Source organism: Schistocerca piceifrons, chromosome 1, assembly GCF_021461385.2.
Source record: "Schistocerca piceifrons isolate TAMUIC-IGC-003096 chromosome 1, iqSchPice1.1, whole genome shotgun sequence".
NCBI classification, from domain to species: domain Eukaryota; kingdom Metazoa; phylum Arthropoda; class Insecta; order Orthoptera; family Acrididae; genus Schistocerca; species Schistocerca piceifrons.
The window spans coordinates 1119464193-1119477793 of record NC_060138.1 but is presented as its reverse complement, the minus strand read 5'-3'; the positions used below and the strand labels follow the sequence as shown (position 1 = coordinate 1119477793).

Here is a 13601-nt window from a genome sequence, read left to right as displayed (position 1 = left end):
ACACGTCCAGAATTACTACAGAGTGGCTCCAGGAACACTCTTCTGAGCTAAAACACTTCCGCTGGCCACCAGACTCCCGAGACATGAACATTATTGAGTATATCCGGTATGTCTTGCAACGCGCTGTTCTGAAGAGATCTCCACCTCATCGTACTTTTACGGATTTATGCGTAGGTCTGCAGCAGGATTCAGGGTGTCACTTTCCGTCAGCACAACTTCAGACACTAGTCGAGTCCATGCCACGTGTTGCGGCACTTCTGCGTGTTCGCGGGAGCCCTACATGATATAAGGCAGGTGTACCAGTTTCTTTGGCTCTTCAGTGTAGAAGGCTTATTAAAATGCTATATCAAGCTTTGCAATAATCATTGCAAAATAATATTTTTAGCCATCTTACAGTAAAGCAATATAAAATGCCACGTAAACGTCACACATTACCGTAAGATACTAGAAGTAAAGTGTATTAACATAGTCTTATGCTAGCTTCTATTTAAGAGCATTGCTAACGGGATTCCTTACAGCATTGGTATGTTACATTCCCTTTCCGTATATAAAAGAAAAACTTAGCACTGAAATGATAGAGTAAAAAATATCACCCGTTGCTTTGAGGAAGTTTCAGCTCTAAGTTTCATTCTATTTCTAGTTGTAGTAATATTGTGCAGAATTTTAACTGTTTGAATGAAAATGTAATAAAGGGAATATTATTATTATTACTATTGCTGTGAATTATTACATTAATCCGATGGTATCAAAGAAAGGAATGGTATGCCCAAGTAAATACCCTAATAGCACTAGCGACTATTATTTTTTTTAAGATTGCCACAAAATACGTAACGCGTTTCTCGTGAGTAAGCCACACTGAACTTGCACTCCTCTGTAGTTTTATCATGTTGCGGCTTCGGGATGACTGTTCAGATTCAGCGACTGTGCGAACATTTTGCTATCTATTTGCTTCATTAGTATAACTGAAGCCAGATTTTTCTGTTTGCATTACTATCAGTTTCCAGTTTATTTTGCAACAACAGTACAAAAACTTACCGATAAGTGCCTTCATGTACGACTCAATACCAGTAGCAGACAAAATAAAACTAATTAAAAGAAGCCATCTGAGACACAAAAAATTATCCACAGATAATATTAGAGAAATAACCAAAACCCTTAAAGTTATCACATCTCAAAATTAGTCCAATTTGAAAAGGAATACTACTCACAGAAAAATTGTCTTTCAGTTAGATCCCCAATACCAAAAACATTTGTAAACATATTCATCAAGTACACAGAACATGCCATCTCTGATATAATAATGACAAAAAAGAACGCAAGACTGTTTACTGTTATAGATTTGTGGATGACATAATCTGTATGGTAGATGAACCAACAGCGCAAACAAATAGACTACATACAGACATAAACAGTAATATCTAAAACACCAAGGAAAAATAAACACAAAAACAGAATACTCTCTTAGGTTTAACAACAGAGACTGCAATAAGCAGAAATTTGACATTTTAAGAAAGCCTATGGCAACAGACACAGCTACACACGCCTCATCAAACTACCCATGAAACCTCCAACTAGCAGCTCTTCAACATTTGATTCACAGAGCGAATGAAATCCCACTCAGCCCAGAAAACTACGAAAACGAACTGGAAACAATAGAGCTAATAGAAAAAAATTATATAATACAAAGTATCAACCACAGAATAAGAACACAGCTAAAGAGAAAGGAAGATTAGCACGGGAAACAAGCGTCACATAACCCCGCAAACAACAGAACACAGCAGTACACACAAATACTTATCACATGAGTAACAACAAGAAATGCTACACCTGAACAGACATACACGAATCAACACACATAATAGCAAATATGCTGAAGAAACAAGGAGCCCACACTTCATACGGAACAAGAAATACACTCAATTCACGTTTTCAAAAAAAACAATAGAAAAACTAAAAAAGTAGTAAACAATGGATCTGGCCAGTCCGACAAATCCCCCCCCCCCCCTCCCATATTTCTTATACACTAAGAATACACCAAAAGAAACAGAATGTCAAACTTTTAACTATTAAGATTCACTACAAGTGGTTTAAAAAAGATGTTGAATATTGCCAAAGTCGTAGCTCGCCAAGAGCCTGGAGAAATGTGTACCCTTGCCGTAGCTGAAGCAGACAGTGCGTGTGTTACATGGCGGGCAATTATCCTTGGTCAACGGCACATCGGTTAACAGATAACACGGCACAACGTGATCGTAATTTGTGAAGCGAATTTCAGTTTCCGTTGATAGTTTCTCTGACACAGTTGTTCACAGTTACCATTCGCTCGAATTTGCAACTCATTTAATATCCGTAATAATTAGCAGTTACCTTTGCGGTGTGGCTGTTAGCAATGAAGATAAACCTGCATTAATTTTCTTTGTGATTTGTTCGTATGTTCTCGCTAATAGCATCCGTTTTTGCGCACGTTCCATGGTTTCATAGTAATGTGGAATACAAATAATGTTTTCAACTTTGTAAATACGAAATATGAAGAACGTGCTATGCAGTCGAAATCAATCACATCTCCTGAAGACCTATACATGTATTATTTATTAATTAGTTTCTTGGACATTCATTAGAATGATGTCGACATTTCCTTAGAAAATGTGGAAATATTAGAGCAAACGGGAAATAACTCGGACGACTCCGTGAATTATGGTTCGAACGATGATTGTTGTGCTAATTAAATCCCAGAACAGAAATAGAACACCTTCCAAAAAATACTGTTCAAAAGGCCTAAGACTGCTCTACGCGAAATGCACATTACTGATTTCTAGGCTTCTTCGACTTGGTTATACAGATCCAGGAAATTATACGGTAAAGGAAGTTGCAAAATTGCGAAGTTTACCTCATGTAAATGTGTAGAGGAGATGTCATAAATAGGTATCACCATAGCGGAATTCGTAGTTGATGTGAAGACGAAGCTTCTCGTTATCCTCTAAAATGCTGCCTATAAAGCCAATCGGACAGGTTTCGTGCAAATCGCACTTTTATCATTTCGAGCGAAAAATAGACAGAGTCGCTTGGGCACTCGATTAATGCTCTGACACATTCGCATACGACAATGCCAGTGATAAGTATCAGTGGATTAGTGCTTCCGCTGCTTTTTATCTGTCTTCAGGAACATAAGGCAAATTGGGATAAAAAATTTAAAAGAGGGACTGTTTACTTGCTTGTAATTGGCTTAGCAAAATCTGGAAGAATAGGAAAGCACAATTTTCATTGTTACATCCGAAACGTCTTCTTACTATTTGCAGGCAATACAGTATAGATGGCAAGCACAGCTTATTAACATAAAGCAAAATATGGGCACAAATATAAATTCCTAGATGCTAACGTCATTGTCATGAGCACATCTAGTCAAAGTTCTTATCATGCACATCCGAAGTCCAAACTCGTTGACTACTGGCACAATTCCACGCCACAGAATATTCAAGCACTGGCAGCTATAAATTGTAGAAGGAGTCTATAAGGCAGCAAGTAATTAAGGGAGCTAATAGAGAGTAGAAAGTAATCAGCGGTGCACCTAGCTTATTACGCTTGGTGCTGGACACGCTGGACGACATTTGACCGCCGTATAGATTGGCTGCAGGAGCAAGACGAACGGTGCAGCCAGCACCTGCTAGAGTCATTCAGTGATTATCACTGCCAAGATCTGTACAGTCTCATTTGGCTCAATTAAAATAGTTCAGACGACGCAAAAGGGAACTGCGGCAATGACTATGCTTTGGCACATTGATTTTGGATCCGATACCTAGTAAAATCTTTCATTTTTCCCACAGGTTATCTTTTGCCACCAGGATGAAGAACTCTCGTCTCGGATGATAGAGCCCACACGTGCCCGCAGATTCTTGCAGTCTTCATCGTCCGTCACGTTAGATGTGATGGACGAGAATTAACTCCCTACTGAAAATTGCTTATAGATTTTCAATACTTAACGAATTTTCATGGAATACAAAACATTTTGTTCCTTATAATGGTAATATTTATTACACTTTATCTCATTTATGCCATTGCAGATGTCAGTGGCGGACCATGCCGCAACGTCTAACTTTGCGAGAGCAAGGTCTGCCGGCATCTCTTTACGAAGTATGGCAATCCGTGGTACAAATACAGAGATGGTGGTGAAATGTGAAAGGAGCTCATAGCTCGGTAGATGTGAAGACCATAAGGAATTGTCACTCTAAGCTAATGGACAAAAGTTCTGTACCAGATGTTAAGAGACGCGGTCGACCCCCAACATCCAGGACGGTGGAAAATGTGCAAGTGGTTCAGGAAGTGTTCACTCCACGTCTTCAGAAATCACAAAGACAGGCACCTCGCGAAGGTGGCTTAATCCGACACAAAATCCGAACGGTTCTGAAGAAAGGGTTGAATTTTCGTCCACGGAAATCACATTACTGCCAGGAATTATCGCCGGGCGACTGTGATCACAGTTTGAAGTACGGGGAGATGATGGTATGAAGACCGGATCGATATTTTCGGTAATATTTTATGGTCAGATGAAACCGTGTTTTACGTAGGAGGCTTTAACAGGCGCAGTTCTTATTATTGGGCAACAGAGAATCCGAGGGTGATTGTTGAAAAAGCCAACATCGGCCAAAGGTCACAGTGTGGCGCGGCAGGGCATCCGCGGAATTTGTGGGTTCGTGTCTCATTCGGGACACACAGTTCCTTGATATGTGTGAAAATTACATTCATGACATCGTAAGCACATGGAACAATTACACTGACCTAAACTTTATGAAAGATGCGCCCCTGCCTCACATCCCAAGTCCTGGCTGTCCGAGGCTCAACACCGATTTTATAGGACGCTGGTTACGACGTCGTCGCCCCTTTAACGTCGAATAAGCAGTCCTCACCTAATGCCCTGAGATTTCGTCTTCTGGGGGCAATGAAAGAGCTAATTTATCGAACCAAACCAAAAAATAACACAAAACACAACTCTATATCTTCTTTCATTACTTTTGTTGGACACTCAGTCTAGACGTAACGACACATCTGCCTTAAGCAGGACGACGAGAGTATTTCTACAGGGTAATTATAATTAAATTTCCAGTTTGAAAACGTGTAAAACAAGAACTATTGCTCAGAGGAAAAAGGGGGGGGGGATTTCACGGGAAAAAAAATAATGAAAATTCTCCCACTAGATGGCGACGTAATTGTCATAATGTAAATGAATTCGGCTACAGAACACAGATGAATCGCAATGCGACGGCTGTAGTGAGAGTTGTAAGCCAACGAGGTGCCTGACCAATTTGGCATTCAACAGTTTTGGCACTGTTAGTTACGTAAGGCCATCCACCACGGCATGACCGCGCCACATCCGATGGGAAAAATCTGTTTTTAATTGTCTTGAGGCCAAAACCCGCATAAAAAGCAACAATTGCATCGGTTTCTAACTGTCGAGAGACTGGCACAAGAAATGTTAAGTGTGCTATCGACCGTTTTCTGTCACAAATTGAAGTCGAGAGAACAGCACGTTCCACAATGTATCGGAGCGCCTCTGGGCATCAAGAATGCGTTGCGCAGTGCGTGCTGTCAGTTTAGCTACGTTTGTAATGGGAGCACTGCACACAGCATCTTTCAGAGAATCCCACAGACAGAAGTCACGCGGATTAAGATCAGATGATCTGGACGGCCAAGCTGTAGCAGTAATTCTAGTATTTCCAAAATGCCTCTACAGCAACTGCTTCATTGGCTGTGCAACAGGGGGGGGGGGGGGGAGAGGGGGGGAGGGGGGGGTGGAGCGCCGTCTTGCGTAAAAATGATCCTACCCACACGTTTACGCTGTGAAACGTTGGAATGACGCTGGTGCGCAAATGATTCTTGTAGTATTTGCCAGCGACGGTGCAGGTAACAAGACCCAACTCCTCGGAAACATATGGCCCTACGATAAACTATGCCGTCAACAGGCGCCAAGCAGTTACCTTAGCAGAATTAAACGGTACTGGTTGACGTGTGAGCGGATTTGCCCATATTCTGCAATTCTGTTTGCTGACATGTCCTTGGAGATGGAAATGGGCTTCGTCTATCGACAAAATGAGTCATGATCATTCATTGCCCGCTTCCATGCAAGAAAAAAATTCTAGAACAAACATATGTCGTGCTGGCAGGTCAGCAGGAAGCAATTCCAGAAAATGAGTAATATGGTATTCATATGCAGGATGTTTCGGAGCTTTTTATGCACCTTGCTCAGAGGCATGTCCAAAGTTCGGGAAATTCCCCGTGCACTTCAAGTTCGCACACCACCGTTCGACCTCTCCTGCAATGCTGTGGCCACATCTTCTACTGACGTCGCCATCACCTATTAATTTCCCCCTCTGCCACAGTGCACTTCAAACGAAACTGTCTTTTCGAATTTCGTAATAATTTTCTCTAAACCCTTTGCAGACATCGGATCAACGCCTTTTTTCATACCCTTGATTGTCCGAAACTTCTGCAGAGCTACTGGTGCATAGACATCGTTCTTGTCAAGGAGCTTTCCCAGCAGCGCGCAATCCTTTACTGAGACGGTCATGCTGAGTGTCTCAAATGCAAACGAAGGAACAGAGCCGCTTGCCGTGCGTCTTTTGGTGTGCAAAGTCTGCCGCTTACAGCGCCCATCTATTGTTAAAATTTTCATTAATTTTTTTCCATAACATTTTCCCCTTCTTCGATAATATTCCGTTCAAATTTGACGTTATTCTGAGCAGTGACTCCTTCTTTACAGCGTTTTGATACTGGAATTATATTCACCCAGTATACTTTTTTCAACAGTCTAAAGCATTTTTTAGATGATTGTCGGGTAATACAGGGTGGGGCAAATTAATGTGGCCCGGACCAATTGTGGCAGCATTAACGGAAGAGGAAAAGACCTACAATTACTTCCAACAGGATGTAGTAACTGCCCATACAGCCGACCTAACGTTGGAGTACATTGACACAATCTTCACTCCTGACGGAGTTGCCAGCAGCGGTCAGTGTGGTCGCGACCCTAACTGGCCACCCAGGTCACTTGCTCTGATACGGTGCTACTACTTCGTGTGGGAAGGCCTCGTGTCTAAGGTGTATCGCAACATCCCTCATAGTCTTCAAGAACTGCAGCACAACATTTCGCATGAGACTGCAGCAATCCCTACAGTCCAGCTTCGATCGCCCTCAACAACTTGCTGAGCAGGGCTCAAAAGTGCCAAGAGATGAATAGTGGTCACTTTCAACATCTACTATAGTCAGGTTAGTACTGTATTTCGTTCCTCTAGTGTGCTTCTTTGTACCCTGCAACTCTGTTCTCCGGGCCACTTTTATTTGCTCCATCCTCTATAATTACGGTTTTCTCTATGTCACTTCAGGTTGATCAGCAGAACAGTATTGTTAACCTTCAGTCGTTTCTGCATTTTCAGTTGGAATCATTCCATTCTACGAATTTAATCTAGTATGCCTGGTACGCAGCACAATTTGCAGTGCAACGGCCACGACCATTTCTTACTCCATTCCAGCTCTGTCTATATAAAATTAGTAGTTACTGTGAAGTGCCTGAATGCAGTAATTTTTCTTTTATGAGATTTGACAGGTGTAAGGAAAATGTGTGTTTTCGTCATCCAATAGACACTTCGTATTTTTGTGTCGACTAATGAGAATAAACAAGGAACTGTTTCATTGTTAGCAAAATATGCATTATTCAAGACATCACAAGAAATGTACTACAGGAATTGTTATAAAATATTTAATACGTACAAATTAACGTTCCGATTGAAGGAAGTCGTCTGTAATGTAACAACATACACTGCCTCAGTTTTCTTTCCTTGCTAGTCACTTGTATAACAATGACATCTGCAGCAGTTTAGCTGTCGACATGAACTGCAAGTTATTCAAAAAATTAATGATCCGAGACAGTTTTGGTATGGTTAAATGATTAAAATTCAAGTGTATACTTTTTGGATCTCGCGCTACGCCCTCTTACCATGGCTGTGTCTGCTCATTCAGCGCTATACAGGAAGGGCTGTACAAACTGCTGTTATAAGCGGTAATTCGTGCAGGAAAAATGAATAACTGAAATACTGAAGATATACTGGCAGTGCACCTCAGCAGCTAAAATTTTGACAGTGAATTTCTCTGGGCGTATCCTTCCTGTCGTGTGAGAAAAATTTCGGAGTAGGTTTCGACATGGCGGATTGGGCCATTAACTTGTAACTGGCTGGTATATAGAGCACTTGCCCGCGAAAGGCAAAGGTCCCGAGTTCGAGTCTCGGTCTGGCACACAGTTTTAATCTGCCAGGAAGTTTCATATCAGCGCACACTCCGCTGCAGAGTGAAAATCTCATTCTGGAAACATCCCCCAGGCTTTGGCTAAGCCATGTCTCCGCATATCCTTTCTTTCAGGTGTGCTATTTCTGCAAGGTTCGCAGTAGAGCTTCGGTAAAGTTTGGAAGGTAGGAGACGAGGTACTGGCAGAAGTAAAGCTGTGAAGACGGGGCGTGAGTCGTGCTTGGGTAGCTCAGTTCGTAGAGCACTTGCCCGCAAAAGGCAAAGTCCCGAGTTCGAGTCTCGATCTGGCGCTGCAGAGGGGAAATCTCATTCTGGTATATACCAGTTAGAATGTCAAAATTGTATCCGAGAATGGTAGGCAGAAATTTTAAAAGTACAAAGAAGACGTAAGAAGCAGGAAGTATAAAAATAGCCATTCTGCGTTTGCTGAACAGCTAAAAAGCGTGGGTATGAACTGTCTAACATGGAATAAGATGTGAAAATTATTAGAATGAACAGTTGCAACAGAAAACTTCTTGCATTATAGCAAAACTATCACATCATTCTTCACAATGAACAAAAGAGTAATAAACGACCACATCCACATAAGTAACAACTGAGACTGATCGTGTTAGCCACAAAAATAATAACAACGGAGCTGTAGAACATAGCCAGAATAAACAATAGCTTAATCTCCCACTTCAAACATGAGAAAAAAGTTTTCCCGATCTCCTACATCGCACACGGACGCTACAGCAAAAACGCCACGAAAAACGCACAGCAACAGCTGACAACATTATGTACAGGACACTCACACAAGCCGAAAATCGGACATCCTGGTGCACACAGACCAACTAAGAACAACTCCAGGGCGAACCATATACAAAAAATAAGATCAAAAAAATGCGAGCTGAATGAAAGTGTAATTTAAAGAAAGTTGTGCTGAAAAAAAGTCGTTTGTTATGTAGAACGAGAAATTAAAAAAAACCTGTAATATAGCACTTACCTGGAATCATTATGTAACACTTTTTTGTACACACAAAAGAAACGAGTATTACAGGCCAATAAAAAGAACAGGTGAATAAAAAGAAGCGAAATGTGAACTGTACAAAACAACTTTCCGTCAGTAGCATAGACTATCACAAGGCGAGACGCAGATCCGCGACAGTGCGCTTGCCGCACTCGTATCGGGCAACGGAGTGGTGTGAAGCGGGCGGGGCGGAAGGGGGCGTGCCGGCCACGTGGTGCGCGCGTTCGAAATTGGCGCGCGGCCGGCGGCGCGCAGGAGTTTGTCAACATGGCAACGGGCCGCGTGGAGGGGGCGTGACGTCAGCGCGCGGCCCGTGACGTCGCGCGGGACACGCGCGCCGGCCGCCAGAAGGCGCTCCGGCCGTGCGGCGAGCGACACTGGCGAGCAGCCGCGACTGAGGAGTGGAGCCTAGCGCGAGCCGAGCCAGCGACTGAGACGCGAGACCCGACAGCCCGCTCGCCTCTGCCGCGTTACCGCTCTACGGACGACGTCACCACGTGTGATGCGGTGGTGAGCTACTCCCGGACGAGACAGTGTTTCGGTGGCGACAGTGGTGGTGACGTCGTGACCATTTACGCAGCTAACCTGGAGGACGTTCAGGGTTTCGGCGGGGGGCCGGGAGCCGGGGACTGCAATGTGCGCAGGCTTCTGTTGCTGAGGGGCCATCACCAGCAGCAGCAGCCGCACGACGTTAGCATGATGGAGCAGGGCCAGCAGGAGATGGACCCGTCGTTCGAGCCGCAGCAGCGCGCCCGTTCCAACACGTGGCCTCTGCCGCGGCCGGAAAACTTCCTGGACGTGGTCGTGAAGCAGGAACCCGGTGTCGAGGTCGGTCCGGGCGCCGGCATGCTGGGGCCGTGCGCCGCCGCCGCCGTCCACGGCGGGGGGCGGCGCCGGGGGCGGAGGTGGAGGCGGGTCGCCCGGCGCCGGTGAGCCCGTCTACCTGTCGCCCGCCGCCGTCGTCAACTCCGTCAACGCCGCCAAGAAGAACACGAGCCGTCGCAACGCGTGGGGCAACCTCTCGTACGCGGACCTCATTACGCAGGCCATACAGTCGGCGCCGGATCAGCGGCTCACCCTGTCGCAGATCTACGAGTGGATGGTGCAGAATGTGCCCTACTTCAAGGACAAGGGCGACAGCAACAGCTCCGCCGGATGGAAGGTAAGTGAAGTGCCGCCGCTCCGACACACCGGCGACAGCGCGTCGCAATTGGCCACTGCGGGGGCGCGGGGTACCCTGCCGAGTGTTTACAGGGGAGCGGCACGTGTGCGCTAATAGGCTCGCCACCTCGCAGATCCGTAGTGAACGTCGGTTTCGCGCAAGTAGTGGCCCCTGTGATAACGGTGGAGTGGAGAAACGTGTTGCGTCATACGTCTCGTATTTCGCAGCTACTACGCAGCGGATTTTCGGGACGGCTTAATAACGTGACACTACGAAATCGGTGGTGGTGACGACATTCAGCAAAAGCAAATTTCACGGATTGACTGTAGAGCTGCATTTAAACACCTCAAAGGTCATTCGCCAGTACCGTGAACGTAAGAGTAAAATAATGCAGCACTCGGAACAGGAAATGCCGTAAATCAGTGGAGGCCGCCCGATTTATTGTGTTCTGGGTTTTATTAATTTGACACACATCAGTTTTGTAGGTATCTCTGTATGAGTTGCGTAGTGCCCCCCTTCCCTCGCTTTTGTCGTAGTTTATCTACGATGTGTGTACATAATATGCACCAAAATAATCGTAGGAAATTTGAATACTAGCCTGTACAGCTCATCTGAATTTGCCTTGGAGTTTTAGCTTTTATGATGGGAAGCGCATTAAATAAGGCGCGAACGCAGACACCGGGAAGCGCTTTATTGCGCACTCATATACACTGGCTTCGCAAAGTTAGAGCCAGACTGCCACATTCCTGCATAACCTATATTTCGAGGCACGCTGCGTTTGAGAGTCTCCACAACCATGCATTCGTTTGCAGATTAAGGATAATACACTTTAACATATGCTAACTTTTTCTTGGATCATATATTACTAAACAATCATGAAACATAGCGTGTAGGTTTGTAAACATAAAAACTCGAGAGTGTTTGATTTTCTGAATATCGGTGCGTACTTAATATCCTTCAGTCTCCCTCTCTCTCTCTCTCTCTCTCTCTCTCTCGATTAATATAAACTACTGACTTGCCTCTGAAAGAATGAGGTGAGGTGTATTTTGTTTTGTAACGGACGTGCGTAAACAGACGGGTGGGCGTCTGGAAATATACAGTGCCATTACGTAATGCGCTGATGACGTGTCTACTGCGAAGGCGTCGTATGTTTCTTCTCCGATAGTAGCAGCAGATGGGAACAAAACGAATGAAATACCAGAAGTGCAGCGATTCGTGTTCTCTCGACGTAAAATTCATTTTCCACCTAAGGCTTGGTGGTGTATTGTGGCGCATGCTCGTTACTGGGAAGGCGAAGGAATTTCCTTCGAGGCATTTGAGATAACCGCTATTGCGAAGATAGTGTAAGCTGCAGGCACCTTCACACCTTCGATACCGTAGTATGTCTGAATACGTCTTTTGTACCATTCTGAATTTCAGTCTATCTCCACAACTGTCACGTTTTGTGGTCTAGATTTTCATACATGCTGCAGGATTCCATCGTTCATTTGAATACAGTTTGTCTTCAGCTTGCTGGAGATTATCGACTCTGCATACTCTGAGGAAGTGTGAGAAGGTGGGTTGTACAAAGTCCAGCACCTATTTCGGAAGCTTTTGTTGTTAGGTGATGACTTTGCATCAGCTTTGTTGTTAGGTGATGACTTTGCATCTTTGAGTGATGTGTTGCTGTATAGCCTGGCGTTATTTACAGCAAATGTTTATCAAAAACTGAGACTTTGTCACATGTATGTGTTTATCATTAAAATGCGTTAACTGTCGGTGTTATGTAGCAGTGTTATTCGTTGAAGTTAACGTAATAAGTGCGTCACTGTATATAAAGTAAGCGGTGTAATGAAGTTCGAACGATGGTTTTCGTGGTTTGTGAAAAATACATTCTTCTTGATTCGTGATGTTTGAGCCATCTATAGAAGCTTACCAAAGCATTCTGGTTTATGCGAGTTAAACAGCACATCTAATGAGTTTGGACAAGCGCGAGAAATATTAACGCTTGGGGCGTAAATGATTTACGATCACCTTTAATTTATTCTCAATTTCTGTAAGTAATATAAAACATTTAAAGTTTTCATGGATCTGGCCGTAGAAAAGACACTTTATACACAAATCGCAGAGCAGTCCCTCTCTCTGAGGCTTTTAATTAAATATTAATCGAATAGTAATTGAGAACTCTGAAATCAAGGCACCGTTTGTAGGTTAAAAGACTGACAATAGCCTATACATTTGGTCAAGTAGTTGACCTCTCGTTTATTCTCCAAATAAATTCAGTTGATATTCAAATTTGTAGTACGTAAATTTACACATAAAAGAAAAAATTGGCTCTCAAGTTCGTAGTACTATATAACACGCCACGAACTATATATACCTCGCAGCGGAGGTGTCACCAAGAAGTGTGACATCTGTGACGAGATTTCTGAAATGTCGTTGAAAATGGTGTGTAACTGTTTTGTGATCCGACCTGGTTCCAAGGTAGGCCATGGGGGTGGTGCGGCACTCATTGGTGTGTTGCAGCCTGCAGGTACTTTTTTTTTCCAAGCGCTGTAACGGAAGAATTACCTGGCTCGGCGCTTTTCGTTGTGTCGCAAGCTTGCCCGGAGGCTGCGATGACCTCCAACGCTGTACACCAATCTGCGGCTCAGACAAGCTCCTCGATGCGAGATACGAGGGCGGTGCGCCCGTCGCAGTTGGAAGTTCTCGAATGTGTCTCGAAAGTGCGAACGGCGGACGGGCCAGTGGCCGCCGGCGATGCGGCCCATGCCTCTGCGTCGCTGCACAGCTTCCCAACCAGACGCAAAATGTACGCTTGTTTTATTTTAATAACGCCAGCCGAAACAATGACAACTACCGCTTACTGGATATGCCGCTAACGGTCAACGTATGGTGTCATGGTTCACATTGCAGTGTCAAAATTCCACTAGATACTTTTTTGAAAGTGGCTGTCCAGAAACTTTAGATACTGTTGCTTTAAACCAGCGCGATGGGTAGCGAAAACCGTCATAGCTGTTACATGTTCTGTTCGCTTTTGCATAGTATTATCTTGCGATCCTCCTATTGATGAATTTTCCTCTTATGTCTTAATAACTGAGGAGCGTTTTTTGGACAGTCCACTGCTAACTTTTATTTATTTATTGGCTTTTGTTTTTGTGACCCTAC

The 13601-nt window shown here is 44.1% G+C and overlaps 2 protein-coding genes across 2 annotated transcripts in view; both read left to right on the top strand.

Annotated features, from left to right (window-relative positions):
• Positions 1-9559: 9559 nt before the first annotated feature.
• LOC124778137 lies at positions 9560-10225 on the top strand. The gene is made up of 2 exons (XM_047253623.1): positions 9560-9583; positions 9644-10225. The coding sequence occupies exons 1-2, from the start codon at positions 9560-9562 to the stop codon at positions 10223-10225; spliced, it is 606 nt and encodes a 201-aa protein (XP_047109579.1).
• A 114-nt stretch (positions 10226-10339) lies between these two features.
• Positions 10340-13601, top strand: part of LOC124777581 (forkhead box protein O-like) — a 668269-nt gene continuing 665007 nt past the window's right edge. The window contains exon 1 of the mRNA XM_047253040.1: positions 10340-10454. Within this exon, the coding sequence (XP_047108996.1) occupies positions 10392-10454 (63 nt within the window). The 5' untranslated portion in view covers positions 10340-10391. The remainder of the gene's footprint in view (positions 10455-13601) is intronic.

Bases quoted from the DNA above. Each gene is read 5' to 3' on its own strand.
- LOC124778137 (XM_047253623.1), top strand. From the start codon at position 9,560: ATGGCAACGGGCCGCGTGGAGGGG. The intron at 9,584-9,643 runs GCGTGACGTCAG...GGCCGCCAGAAG, and splicing joins CAACGGGCCGCGTGGAGGGG to GCGCTCCGGCCGTGCGGCGA.